Source organism: Ctenopharyngodon idella, chromosome 8 (assembly GCF_019924925.1).
Source record: "Ctenopharyngodon idella isolate HZGC_01 chromosome 8, HZGC01, whole genome shotgun sequence".
In the NCBI taxonomy this organism is placed as follows: Eukaryota; Metazoa; Chordata; class Actinopteri; order Cypriniformes; family Xenocyprididae; genus Ctenopharyngodon; species Ctenopharyngodon idella.
This window is the reverse complement of record NC_067227.1, coordinates 33590232-33604856: the sequence shown is the minus strand read 5'-3', so window position 1 is coordinate 33604856 and position 14625 is coordinate 33590232. Positions and strand designations below refer to the sequence as shown.

The 14625-nt window shown below is 40.0% G+C and overlaps 1 protein-coding gene across 5 annotated transcripts; it reads right to left on the bottom strand.

Annotated features, from left to right (window-relative positions):
- Window positions 1-239: 239 nt before the first annotated feature.
- On the bottom strand, window positions 240-13988 carry znf608 (zinc finger protein 608). Of its 5 annotated transcripts, none has more exons than XM_051904333.1 (9): window positions 12707-13987; window positions 11851-11986; window positions 8871-8958; window positions 6010-8263; window positions 5277-5670; window positions 4071-4210; window positions 3818-3965; window positions 2961-3023; window positions 820-972 (listed from the first exon to the last, which is right to left on the bottom strand). In XM_051904333.1, the coding sequence occupies exons 1-9, from the start codon at window positions 13322-13324 to the stop codon at window positions 953-955; spliced, it is 3861 nt and encodes a 1286-aa protein (XP_051760293.1). In that variant the 5' UTR covers window positions 13325-13987; the 3' UTR covers window positions 820-952. The 5 variants fall into 5 exon arrangements, 4 of the variants coding, with proteins under 4 accessions (XP_051760292.1, XP_051760296.1, XP_051760293.1 ...); XR_007931432.1 differs by having other exon boundaries at window positions 898-972; window positions 3810-3965; XM_051904332.1 differs by lacking the exon at window positions 2961-3023 and having other exon boundaries at window positions 240-972; window positions 3810-3965; window positions 12707-13988.
- Window positions 13989-14625: the final 637 nt, after the last annotated feature.

The window sequence follows — 14625 nt, the reverse complement described above, 5'->3', positions numbered from 1 at the left end:
AAAAAGTAAAAATTGTCTTAAAAAGTCACAATTATGAAAAAAAAAGTAAATTTTTCATCTCATAATTTTGACTTTTAAACCTCTGAAGTATGAATTACTCATAATCATGACCTGGTATGTGATAAGATCAGCATTTATCTCATAATAATGACGTGGTTTATTTCACACACACTGTCTAAACTCCATTTATTCTCACACCGGAATCATTTTCCACAACAAGAACAACAAGGACTCGCGTGTAAAAACAACCTTGACTGTTTATTTGGATTGCCAAACATGTTAAGGCAGAGACAGTATAAAAAGCAACAGCAGTTTGATGATACAGCAGACATCAAGAAAACCTAAAGACGGGACTCGACCCAGCCACACCACTGACTTCTGTCCAGAAAACCACTGTAAACATGTCCAGTTATGCATCACGACTGAAGGAACAAAGGTCGGTGAGGCGGCAGACGACCAGACATTGCACTGAATCAATACAAAGGTACATAAGCTAGTTATAGTCGCTGTTGAGCTTCGGGAAACTATGTACAACTATGTACATCACGATAATACTGTATGGCACTGAGATGAACATCCACTTTATACGATACAATAGATTAATGGCTGTTAATAACAGTTTATTCATGTTAATAAGTCAATGCAGAGCGAGCCACCTTACTTACAGTCACTTGTAATCTATTGCAAACCGTCCTTTAGAGATGATGAGAGAGCAAATACATTCAATAGTATGGTTACACAACAATATAAGTGCATACGAACAGCTAGATGTAGCCATGTACAGGCAGAGTAGCGAGCAGAGCGTTTACACAGACCTCGAGAACGTCTTTCAGGCCTCTTCATTCCTACATTCATTGGTTAGAAGGGAAATTAGTCACTGCCTCCCAAAGAGGCGATGAGTTCAACACCATGGAAGTGATGTCTGTGAATCCTTGTGTGCGTCGGGAGCGTCTCACATCTTCCCGTCGTTTTCTGCAGAGATTAAACAGACGGTAAGAAACGCGCACAGGATGAAGCCATCCGGTCTTTAACGACATTGTTTATACGTCCCCCTGTAGGACGGATGAGCACGTCACACATTTGAGATAAATAACACATCTTTTGTCTTTTTATGGAAAATAATAGATGAATGGAAGCCCATTTCCACCACATAAGAAAAAAGGCTTTTGTAGATCATAATTATGACATAAAAAGTCAAAATTATTACAAGTTTATAAGATGAAATTGAAAACTCGAAATGATGACAAAAAAATCACATATATATGACATTTAAATAAAAATTATGACATACTAAGCCAAAATTATTATGAAATTAAGTCGAAATTTTTACACTATCTTAAAAAGTCATAATTATTACATAAAAAGTCATAAATATGACATATAAATAAAAATGATGACATACTAAGCCAATCATTATTATGACATTAAGTCGAAATTTTTCCCAAATTAAAATTGATAATTATTACATAAAAAGTCAGAAATACAGTATAACATACTAAGTCGAAATTATGACAGAAAAAGTCATTTATGACATTAAATAGTTGAAATTCTTTACAAAGTTAAAATTTTGACTTAAAAAGTCATAATTATTACATAAAAAGTCATAAATATGACATACTAAGTCATAATTATGACTTAAAAAGTCATAGTTATGACAAATAAATACAAATTATGACATACTAAGCCAATCATTATTATGACATTAAGTTGAAATTTTTACAAAATTAAAATTGATAATTATTACATAAAAAGTCAGAAATACAGTATAACATACTTAGTCGAAATTATGACATAAAAAGTCATATGTATGACAATGAATAGTTGAAATTCTTACAAAGTTAACATTCTGACTTAAAAAGCAAAAATTTTGGCATAAAAAGTCAAAATTTCGACTTAGTATGTCATATTTATAACATAAAAAAAATCGAAATTAAGACATAAAAATAAAAAATTATGACATACTAAGCCAAAATTATGAAAAGTCAAAATTTTTACAAAATTAAAATTCTATCTTAAAAAGTCATAATTATTACATAAAAAGATAGAAATTCTTACAAAGTTAAAATTCCAACTTAAAAAGTCATAATTATGACATAAAAAGTCAAAATTATGACACAAAAAGACATTTATGACATTAAAAAGTTGAAATTCTTACAAAGTTAACATTCTGATTTCAAAAATAATATTTCAAAACATAATTGTGGCATAAAAAGTCAAAAATATGACATACTAAGTCTAAATTATGACATAAAATTATGACGTTGTTTTCTGCAGAGATTAAACAGATCGTAAGAAACACGCACAAGATGAAAGTCATCCGGTATTTAATAACATTATTTATACATCATTCATGGAGCGTTTTCTGAGAACACGGAATGTTCCCTGAACACTGTTTTTTAAACATGTTTTGAATGTTCAGAAATAACATTTTCATAACTTAATGGGAATGTTCTTAGAACATATTTTTGTTAGCTGGGTAAAACTCAGAGCCTTATCCCTGATTAAATGTTTCATTGCTTCATTTTATTTTATTGTATTGGTTATAGAGCGCAACAGTCGAGAAGTAAAAGCTCCGTTCGTTTTCTCCATAGGGAAACTGATTTTTAACGATAACTTATAAACCTTCAAAGACGGACCTATTGTGAGCTATGAGGTTCTTGGTATTGTCTTCTGCCCACTTTTAAAATAATCATATTAAAAAGCAGAATTTGTGGTGAGAAACTACATTACCCATGATGCTGCACAAAAAATTCCACCAATCATCTCATTAGCTCCGCCCACTACCACTCCCATGCTCTCAAAATACTTAAATATTTGAATATATTTATACATATTTTGCAATGAACTTAAAATATATTGTTTTCATATACATAAACATTTTTAAATGAGTAGTTTTATAGTTCCGCACCCCTAAAAAAGTGGGCGGGCACTGATGTATTCTATTGCATTTGTTTCCTCACCGCTGGAGCAGGTCTGTGTTGTCGTCACTTGCTGGTTCGCAACCAGAGCCGCCGAGCTCAAACCTTCAGGATCATAGATCACACAACATTACAATCAACTCTTACCATATAACCATTCACGGTGAACTATGGAAGCCTGTTTCTGCCATGAAATAAACGATAAAAAAGGTAATTGCAACTTTTTATCTCACAATTTCTTTTTTTCTCAGAATTGTGTGATATAAAGTCAGAATTGAGAGTTCATTGCAATTCTGACTTTATAACTCTCAACTGTAAGTTTAAATCTCGCAACTGTGAGAAAAAAAAAAATCTGAAATGAGAGATAAAAAGTCGCAAGCTTCCATAGTAAACACCCAAAGGGCTCATATTGTCCACTTAGTTTTTGCACCCAAAACTGTTCATAGTTTTCCATGAGCATACTTTTGAATGTTCTCTGAACGAGTAGTAACATTTAAAAACATCCAACTAAAACACTTCAGAAAAACGATCCATGAACAATGTTTTTGTACTAACATCTTGAGAACATTATTAAAGACCAGAAAACGAATGTTCTATTAACGTTACTGAAGAACGTTTGTTGAGAGAACCTTGCCAGAACGTTTCCTGTTAGCTGGACAGTAGCGTCGGGATGTTCGGTAACAGTTTATCACTCCAAAGGTATTCTTCTTTTTACCCTTCTTTTGTGAATGAACTTTGCCATAGTATATCGGGGCATTTAGAGTATGTTTTAATAGTACAAGGAACTTCTTCTTTACAAGATCAAGCAACATTTGATTCCTCACAATATGAGCCCTTTAATATAGGCTATAGTGAGTTTATTAGTAATAATATAGTTCAGTTGTTTTTGACCTTTTCACCTTGAAAGGGGTCATACTGGCCGGACACCAGCGTGTAGCTCATGCCCAGGTGAGTGAGATGATGCGTCTGAAGGTGGCGGCCGTACGGAACCGGTTCTCTCTCCCGTTCAGTTTCTCGCTCCTGCTCTGGAGATCCTCTTTCTCCAGGCTGAAGGGGCAAAACATACAACGTGTAAACTTTGAAATACTGTGAAGACGATGACATTCGTCATGTTTTATTTGGTTAGAAGCCATACGCTCTTAAAATACATACAACAGGAGATTTGCCATGATAAGGCAGGAGAGGATGCGACAGAAGCTCTAATGCTGTCGAATCTGTCACTGGTTTGCTGCTTTGAGCTGCTTCTGAATCCTCTCTCCCTGCCGTTTTTCCATACAGAGGGTAATGGAAACCTAGAAAGGAAAACACACAGCTTACTCTTTGTAGCGGCACAATAAAAACAATGCATACCCGGGGAGGGAATAACTTCTGTGACACGCCAATCATTGATACTCACATCTTGTTTTATTTGTAAAGCTTTGTACGGTCAACAAAAATATGTGCTCCTGCACTCACCCCCATTCTTCCATGCTAACAGCTGATTCACATGGGGCATCGGCATTAATGCTTCTCATTTACTTTGAATGGGTGATGTCATGTGTTGCCGAACTGAATTGTGGGTTCCACTGCGTCAAATTATCAACTTTTCAAGCGCCAATGCAATCAGATCGTCTTATGCAAATACCCTAGCGCAGAAGCTAGACAGTTCATGCAACACCGGAAAATAGAGGAACATCAAAATGGAGATCAGTCTTTATATACGTACCGGGAATTATTCCAGAGGGACCAAGCCTGGAAGGAGGTGTGTATTGTGCTTGTATTGTGTCCGTGTACTCTGTTTATCATTGAATCATTTAGCCTCCTTGTTAGAGAGCCCGACTCCCATGCTGGCGGACCCGAGTTCGAGTCCCGCTTAGAGCGGGCAGTTTGAACTGGAGGGGAATGGGAGTGAGGTTTAGGGGGGTGAGTGTAACGGATGTAGGCTAGTAAGAGCTGTGTAAACCTCACTCCCCTGATCTCAAGAAGTGCTCTAGAGACTGACGCTAGAGACTGCGGTCTTTAGCCTCCTTGTTTGAGCAGCCAACTCCCATGATGGCGGACCCCAGGTTCAAGTCCCGCTTAGTGCGGTTCGAACTGGAGGGGCTACACTAGCATAGCATGTAAGTAAGCTAGAAGTAATTTGGTTGGCTGTTGCCACTATGTCGGTCGCGTCAGCAGCAAGCTTCAGACACGGCCTCCGTCATGCGTTGAAGCCCCGTGTGAATCAGCCGTAACACATACACCTCACATAGTTAATGACATCCACTTCTACCCTTGGTCACATGACATTCTCATTACATGGCTCCTAAGTTTGTTGTACAAGCTCCACTTCAAGAAAGATTTGTGGTGTCATATTTACAGCGTATAGAAGATGATTACCTGGGTAATTGTGCACCAAAGCTGGAGACATCACTCTGTACGCATTGCTGCTCGCCTCACACAGGTGCAAATAGGGGTAGGAGTGCTGAAACTGGAGGAAGGATTGCTGGGGTGACGAGGCGGCCCCTCTAGCAGTCTGCGAGTCTTCAGACATCTCGCTCGCTATTTCGTCCCCCTCCGGTCTGGTACTTTCCTCGGTGACCTCAGCAGCTGTCTCACACTTGACGTTCTGGAGTTCGGCCTCCAGCCTGGACTCGGACTCTACGGGAATGTGCCAGTCTTTCCCCTTGTCTGGACTGAGACTCATTTCCTCAGAGATCTTGTTGACCTCTTGATTTTGCTGCTTCACATATTTGGACTGATAAGAGTGGCTCCAGGACTGAGATTCTGAAGCCTAAACCCAGAGGAACATCTACTGTCAAACAGTTTCTGCTCTGACAACCAAAGAAATTACACACCTTACAGGGAAGCCCTTTGTTATGAAACAGTAGCCCTGTGTTTAATGCGTTCATTGAAAACTTCAAAAGGATGGCAACATCAATATGATCTCAATCATCAAAGAATCCTGGCAATTCGATCATTTGATGATTAAGGACCATATTTCCAAAAACACCACTCAAAACAACATGCGTTGGACTGTTATTCCAGCATAACCAAGGACATTTCTAGAAGTCTGTTAATGTCTTTAAAAGAACATTTCCTCAGTAAATGATAAGTAACATCAGTAACTTACATTTAGAAATGTTACATTTGTGTCCACATTTGATTTTGAGTTTGAACTCTCCAAACTGAGGTCTTCAGATTCCTTAAGGACCCCTTGTTCTTTTGTCATGGCGATATGGGATGGCTTTCCCTGCTGCTGCTGTTGCTGAAATGACAGCTGCTTGTCCAACTCCACATAGATGAAGCCAGGTTTCGCACAGTTAATCTTAACAGAGTTCGCCCCCTTATGAATAGACTGAGGAGAGCTCATAAATTGTTTTTGCTCATCCTTTGTTCGTTCCTTTTGCTCAGATCCTCGCCTAACTTGACCTCTACTCTGCTTGCTATACTGTATTTCCTCACAGCACACCTCACTGAGCGGCCTGTGGGTGCTGGGCATCATCAGAACCTTCTGGTCCATGGAAACACCCCGGCTGTACTGTCCGTAATACAAGGACTGAGCCAGCGCTGTGTGCGTTTCAGCGTACTGAAGCTGTGATTGGGATTGAGAGTGACTAGATGATTCTGAGCTTTTTACATCCTCATTTAAGTCATCCTTTGTCCGACCGTAAGGTGATGCCACCTTATGGAACGAAGTGGAATTGGCTTGCCCAGAGTGCATGTAACCTGGGATACAATGGGATTCATAGCCATGGCCATGAGATGTGGACTGGACCTCTTTTCCTGGGGTCACAGTGGGAATTTTGGGATTGATATTGGCGTTTGAATCTTGTGTGGAGTTCCTTCTAGATCTTGAGTTTGATCCACCGTCCTCGGCTGCATCGGATATGTCGGAGTATGCAGGGCTGTTTGTTTTAGCAGTCCCTCCATCACCGTTTGTAAGAGGGCCACAGTCCATTCTTGCAGAGCTCCCAATGGAAGGACTCGGCGCATTGTCTGAGAAGGTGTACACCTTGTCAGCCTCGGCTCTAATACTCGCCATGCGGCTTTCCTGCGTTTCACCGGGACCATTCACAACATCTTGCTTGCTCAAGTGTTCTTTCAAGAGGCTTACAGGAAAGTCTTTCCCGGTGCTTTTGGCATCATCCGTTTTGGTGTAAATCGGGTCACTTTTGGGACTCCGGGGATCTTTGCAATTCCTGTCCTTTAATCGATGCTTTTCCTTTCTCTTACTGTCTTTGCTCAGGACTGCGGTGGGGTTGGCCATGTTAACTTGTGCAATAATGTCCAGCTTTGGCTTAATGGGTTTCAGGGAGAGGTTCTTGGCTTTTGTGAGGGCAACAGTTGGAGAGGCCTGATGAGAAGAAACTTCTGGGATTTTAGTAGCAAACGCAGCGGGTGGAATAGCAGTCAGCTTCGGAGGAGCAGGGGCAGTGTTGATGAGTCTATTGGTTCTAGACTTAGCCGAGCATCTCTCGGTGAACCCACTTTCTTTCTTTACTTTGCTACAGATGTCCCTCTTATCAATAGCACCCTCCGCTTCGAGCTTAGGCATCTCGACAGATGTGTTACGATCTGTCATGAGGCAGTTCTCAAGGACGACAGACATGTTGGAAATGAGTGGGAGGTTGCTCAGATCGTCTATGGATCCATCCTTACTTGCCACGTTCTGGCGTATTTTTGCATTGGCTATGGGACTGCTATCGTTGTTGAGCAATGCTTTCCTGCTCTTTGGAGAACCAACTGCATTGAGTTTATAAATGCTTCTGGGCTTCTTGGAGACGACGTTCTCAGGAGAATCAAAAGGTACAGAGCTAAGTGCTTCATCAAAATCTGAAAGTCTGTCCTCGCTTTCCACCTCAAACTCTTGCTTGTTGTCAGTGTTCAGGTGAGCGTGTGACTGGTGGTAACGAAGCCCATTGATATGTTTGTACTTCTTGTTGCAGTTCGGATGTGGACAGTCTATTAGCATTGGGGACGCGCAAACTTGATCAAGAAACACAGGGTCAGATTTACCCTGAGGGGTGGAAGGAGCACTCCTGGATTTGGCTCGTATTCTTTTCCCATTCCCATTCCGAATGTCCTCCGAGACCAAGCTTAAATCTAGATCCGCTGGGGCTTTGCTTTTTCTTTTTCCACATATAAGTGGATTGGATTTGATGTCCTCCACGGCGTAGTATCCAGGTGTCCTACAGCCACTGAGGTTCAGACTCCCTCGTCTTCCTTTGTTGCCGATTCCCACACCACGCCTCTTGTGAGTTAGTCCTCGTATCTTGGAAAGACTTGGGTCGGCAGTTGGTTGCTCTGGCATGCCGAGCCGCATCCGTTTACCACGTCCACGTGCACAAGGCATTTCAGAGTCACTCATTGGCGACTCACAAAACCTAGTTAAAAACAACAAGGAGTCATGAGACTATGTAAATAAGCACACTTTAAATGAACAATCTAAACAGGTTTAAACCTAGACTTTTAAAGGGACAGATATACTAACAGCTTGTGTCGGCGCAAACTCTCTTTTGGTGTTAGAAAACAACTGTCGGGATTTACTAAAGGCACAGTGAAAAGCCGTGGGCAGTTATTTTTGCGGCTGACCTTATTGCATATGTATTTGTAAGAGTTTCCCTTTCAGACACAAAATTTATGGGAGGAGAGTATTTAAATAAACCATCCAATGTGATTTACTAAGAATCACTGGCTGTTGCGCCATTATTTAACACCCAAAAAAGCATGTCTTAACCTATTTTCCACTCGATAGTTAATTTGCGCTGCTCTTGGTAGATTGTGACTGCTCTTTTGGAAATGAGCTGCTGCATTGGTATTCTTTAATTTGCACATTGTCAGTAGAGCAGCTGCAGAATTTTCCACTTCAATCTGCGCTTTTATGGGATTGCGGTCTCACACTAATTTGCCCTGTTTAGTAAATCTGGCACCTTGGATCTTCAGTACACTGTAAGTCATGCATTCAAGAAGAAAGAAAGGAAGGTGTATTACCGTGGTGGAGCCCAGTCATGCTTGGTACAGTCCAACAGAGTTCCCACATAGGTCCTTTTTCTCCATGTGACATTCACAACTAGAACCCCTGGAATCAAAGAGAAACAGTCACAGAAATGAGTACCTCTGAAATATTGTGTGCAGGTGCAAAAAACACCCAGAATTAAAAAAAAAAAAAATTTTTTTTCCACAATCACCAAATAAAAACATTCAGGTTTACCGCTAAGTGAACTCTTAAAAATAAAGGTTCCAAAAGGTGCCAAAGAACAGTACCGGTCCTCCCAATACGCAAAATATGGAAGTTGTGTAGGGCCCCGAACCACCTCTCAGAGATGACTTATTGACTAAGGATGCAATAGTTTTGGTTTTGATTTAAAGTGGTGTGCTGTCGCCCCTACATAACATCCAAATCAGACAAATCATGTAACATGACTGTCATAATATAGCCTACACTCTCCTGCTGAACGTGCTCGATACTAAAAGAGTTAAAAGCTTATTGAGCTGCAAAAGAGACGCTGTTCCCCAGGCGGCTTTCTGTGCGCGTGATCTGAGATGGAGTGAAACACGGATAACTATAGGCTACTTTGGGCTTCGGGTGTGTGCTTAAACGGACAAATACACACAGAAAATATGTCAAAATGCTTGTCTTGGCGTGTTTTGACTTAAACGTAGTCAGCTACGTCTTAAAGGGTTATTTTACCGAAAAATAAAATTAATTACTCAGCCTCATGTCGTTCCACACCCGTAAGACCTTCGTTCATCTTCAGAACACCAATTAAGATATTTTTGATGAAATCCGAGAGGTTTATGACTCGTCCATAGACAGCGATATAATCAACACTTTCAAGGTCCAGAAAGGAACTAAAGACATCGTTAAAACAGTCATGTGACTGCAGTGGTTCAACCTTAATGTTATGAAGAGACGAGAATACTTTTTAACTTTATTCAACAATCTCTTCTCTTCTGTGTCATTCTCATGCGTTGTTTACGTCCAGCGCTTCCAGGTTCATCGTCAGAACACCGACTCACATGCATGCGTCCTGCTGATCACGTGATCAGCTTTGGCCAATACTGAGCCAGCATTCAGACGTAAACACTAGGGATGAAACGATTCACTCAACTCACAATTTGATGCGATTCACGATACTGGTTTCACGATTCGATTTTCTCACTATTTTTTTTTTTAACAAAATGAGATTTAAATGAGAAAGTGTCTTTTTATTATTTCTCAGACAAAATGCTGCATATTTCTTTGTGAAATTGAAATATCTTTATAACAAAACTAACATGAAATTTTAAAACAGATCCTAAATCAAATAAATAATACAAATAAAAGAAATCTCTTCATATGAGTACATGAACAAGATGTTTATTTGCTTTATTACAGGCTGAACTATCTGTAGCCATTTAAAATTAGAGGCGACCACTGCATTTTAATCACGATCCCAACAAAGATGCTGCATACATGCAGCATGAGCAGTTTTTAATTTAAATTAGATTGTATACTTTTTAACATTTGAAGCAAACACAGAATGTTCAGACTTTAGCTTTGTGAAATTATGCTACATAAAACTTAATAACAGCAGACGGGCTGCAAGAGAATGCAAAAACACTGTCTTGACAGCAGGTGGCGCTTATGGAACAGTGGCAATACAGCGCTTCCGTGATTACCGCTGTAAACTGTGCGCTAAAAGTACTTTAACATGCATTGTATGGAAGAAAATACCATCTAAACTTTTCTGCACCCAGTCAGCTTTCCTCAAATATACATTCATATAATCCCCCGCCCCAAAATGTATCGCGATTTATTTAGCATCTCAACCGACTTGAATCATCACATGATTTAATCGATTTTCAACCGGTTCCGGATGTATCGTTACAAAGTAAACACGTAAGCCTTCACTGCGTCACCTGCGTAAGGATAATGACAGGGAAGAGATTGTTGAATAAAGTCATTATTTTAGTTTTCTCGTCTCTTCATAACATTAAGGTTGAACCACTGCAGTCACATGACTGTTTTAACGATGTCTTTAGTACCTTTCTGGACTTTGAAAGTGTTGATTATATTGCTGTCTATGGACGAGTCATATACCTCTCAGATTTCATTAAAAATATCTTAATTTGTGTTCTGAAGATGAATGAAGGTCTTACAGGTGTGCTTTCGGTCTTAAAGTGACAGCAGCCTAATAAACCTGCTGCTGTCTGTCATTTAATGTTAATCAAACAACAACAAAACAAAAAATGAGAGAATAATTTACTCCTCTTCACTTAATAACCTTAATAAGAATCAATTTATATTTAATTTATAAGGTGTAGATTATACCGAGTTTTATTTTTGCATTTGATTACTTTATTCAATTTCTGTAAAGTACACTATTATTAGTAGTAAGCTAAATTGCCTACTGTCGTTTTTTGACAGTGAAACTGCTCTGAAAGAACAGATTGGGGGTCATTTTGGGTTTTTATGAACGCATTGACAGGGGCCCCCTTACAGAGTTTTACTAGGGCCCCCAGAAGTCTAGGACCGACACTGCCAAAGATGAACCATTTTTGAAACCTTTCAGTGAGCAGCTCCATTTTTCTTGCTGAACATTTTTCCCCTCTGTAAAGAACCTTTTGTGCAATGGAAAGATTCCATGGATGTTAAATGTTCTTCATGGAACCAATAAAGAAGCTTTATTTTCAAGAGTGTATCTTCGAATGGCTTCATTCTGCGCTTGATCTCAGCGATGGAAGTTGAGATGGTGGTCTGCAATTTTAATTTGCTTAATCAATATGCAACCAGTGTCTCCTCTTCCTTCAAACGATTCAGTCTCACAGCTGCTTTGAAAACGCAGTCCTGTGGAGCTAATGACAAAAACTCGCCCTTCACTCATCATCACGGATCCAGTAAAACCAAACCATTCATAGTGTGGTGAAGTAGAGAGGCTTGATGACATATTTTAACTGTGGAATATTGCACAGAATAAAAAGCTCTCACCTTCCTCAGTCTCATGCCACACAATACCCTCTAGATTGACGCTCGTTCCTGGTTGACATGGCTCCATGTAGCTGGACTCGAGGGCTTTCTCGGCTTCTTGTGTGTTTGTTCCAACTGACCGCGTCTTTACACTCAACTGGAGAGGGAGAGAGAGCATAAACAGTGCCAGCTGAAGTATAATGCAGCTCAAATTGATCAAAACATTTGACTGATGTTGTCCAAGCATATGAACATCCAATTGATCACTTAATCCTCACACAAATGGCGATGCCAACACCATCATGTCAGAATGTCGCTGTGAATGCTGAGCGATGTCAGCGGAATCAAGACAAAATGAAAAAGACATCTAGCAGGGACAATAGAGCAGAAGGGGGCGGAGCCTCTCGCTATATTTAAAACTGTAAATAACACACGAAAAGCGAATTGGCTTCAAACAAGCCAGTGTGTCTTTGTCCAAAACAAACAGAGGGAATTATGTTGCTGAGGTTTCCAATAGCAACAGACATGACGGTTTTCACAGGGGCTGCATGCGTTAACAAAGGAAATGGCTGACAAACAAAAGAATGATGATATTGCAAAGCAAAACGACGGATGGAGCTCTTTAGGATTTTGAGGAATCTGGAAAGAGATTCATGTCGCTCATAAAGAAGCACCTTTGGTGCATGTGGAGGCTTCATTCTCAAGCACACAAACACTGAATCCGCCATCAGCTCGAGCTACAGCCTCACGCGCGTTTCCACATCACGATAGTTTGACTGGATTCGTATAAGGATCGCGCGTCATTATGCGCGTATCAACTTGTTTTAGCGAGTGAACTCACGACATGAAGGTGTCTGAAGGACAGACGTGCGCTTACCGTGCTCGTGTCGTCGATGTGGTCAACAATAGCCGCGTCCATCCCGCCTCTGCCGATGAGGCTCTCCGCGCCGTTCTCAAATTCATCGCCGTGCTTCTCTTTCCGCGTCCTCGCCGAGTCTTTCTCTCTCCTCACTCCTTTGCTCTGGCTTTTGCCTTTCTTGGCGTCTTTGGCGGCTCGTGCGCGCGCGTCGGGGCTGCTGTCCACCGCCGCTGGTGCTGAATTCATCTCCCCGCCGCGTCCTTGAGCCTCGCGCCGCTTACCGACGCACACTTTAGGAATTCCGCTCACAATCTCCAGCGCGTCCGTGGCGGAATTCCTCCGTTTCAGCTTGAATTTCTTGGGCTCTTTGCAGAGAAACGGCTGCTCGGCTCGCGCAAGGCCGTCGAACACGGCGCCTGCGCTCGCGCAATTGTACTCGAGCTCTTGCTCGCGACCTTCCGCCGTGCTTTTAACGCTCAAAACGCGATTCATCTCCAATCTCTGTCGATCCTTCTCCAAATCCGCGTCCAGGTCGGTGATCAGATTCCCAACCCCGATCTCCCAGTCATCCCCGCTGTCGTCCGGATCCGCTCCGTGTGTCTTGATCCTGTGCTGAAGGGAGGAACTGACTGACATTCTCCACACAGGATTTCTGACAGAAAACGGTGATGAATCCTAAATCAAGTGGATGGGAGGGTATTAATCACACACAAGTGCTAATGGAAACTGAGTGACCGTGGTGCTGGAGAAATGCTCATGACTCTCTCCACATTAAAACTCATTAAAACAGATCAGCGCGTGTAACGAATGCTGTTAAACACTCTTGAGTGACGGAATGATTGTGTGCAAATGAATCCATCAATATGTTACAGCAACATCTCTATGTCCATTTAACCTGTCACACTTATTCATGTAGTAAAAAGTGGATTTGTGCGTTAACATGTTCTAAGAACGTTTCTCTAACGTTCCAATTAAGTTATGAAAACGTTATTTTGTGAATGATCTCAGCCTCCAGGTATTAAAATGTTTTTTTTTTTCTTGTTTATGTGAACGCTATTTTATCATTTTGCAAGTATTATGGGATACTTTTGAATGTTCTCTCAACCATCTGGAAAAAAAATGAAATGAAATGTACTATATTTTAGTTCGATAATGTTTTTTATTTAATATTTTGTATTTTTAGGGGATTTTATGGTACTAAATTATATTTATGCTGTAGTTATAATCCATTTATTCACTTTTTGAGCACAGACCTGAAAATGAAATTTCCAACTTAAACTGTCATACATTTTGAATGCTTTGGAGCTTTTTGGACTTAATTTGGGTCTCTTTTTAAAGACAACACCTGGCAAATTTTTGCTGCACTGAAAAAAGTTTAAAAAAGTTACAGAATTTTACATTTATTGTTATAAAATACTATTTCAAGATATATATGAAATATATATATATTTTAAAAAAAAACACCTTTTACTCTAAAACAGCAAGAAAATCAAAGCCATAAATCTAAACTAGTTGTGTTCCAAATTTGAGTTTGATATCTCAAAAAATGAGCTTTTAGTAAGATTTTGTTTGGCTGCAGTACTGAACGCTTCCACTAGATGAAATATTCTCCCATTCATTTCCACTGTGGTCATTTTTGACAAGTGTGACTATTTTTTTCAGGACCATTTAACCTTTTCGAATCATATCCACTATTTTTTTGTGTTCACATAGCAAGTGCCAAAACCTTTACCAAGTTTCATACCATTCTGATGAAGTAAAAAAATAAAGTAAAAAATGACTGAGAAGCACCAGAGGGTTAAAAAAAACCTTACATGAATGTCCAACTAGAATGTTTCAGAAAAAAGTTCCATGAATGACGTATAAATAACATTTGTGTTAATGTTAGCCAAAGTTATCATTATCTACAAAACATATCTGAAAGTTTACACACACAC

Coding starts and splice junctions, on each gene's coding strand:
- znf608 (XM_051904332.1), bottom strand. CDS start 13,324: ATGTCAGTCAGTTCCTCCCTTCAGCACAGGATCAAGACACACGGAGCG. Junction 8,959..11,850: donor GTGGCATGAGACTGAGGAAG/GTGAGAGCTTTT, acceptor CTTTGATTCCAG/GGGTTCTAGTTGTGAATGTC. Junction 8,264..8,870: donor CATGACTGGGCTCCACCACG/GTAATACACCTT, acceptor GTTTTTAACTAG/GTTTTGTGAGTCGCCAATGA.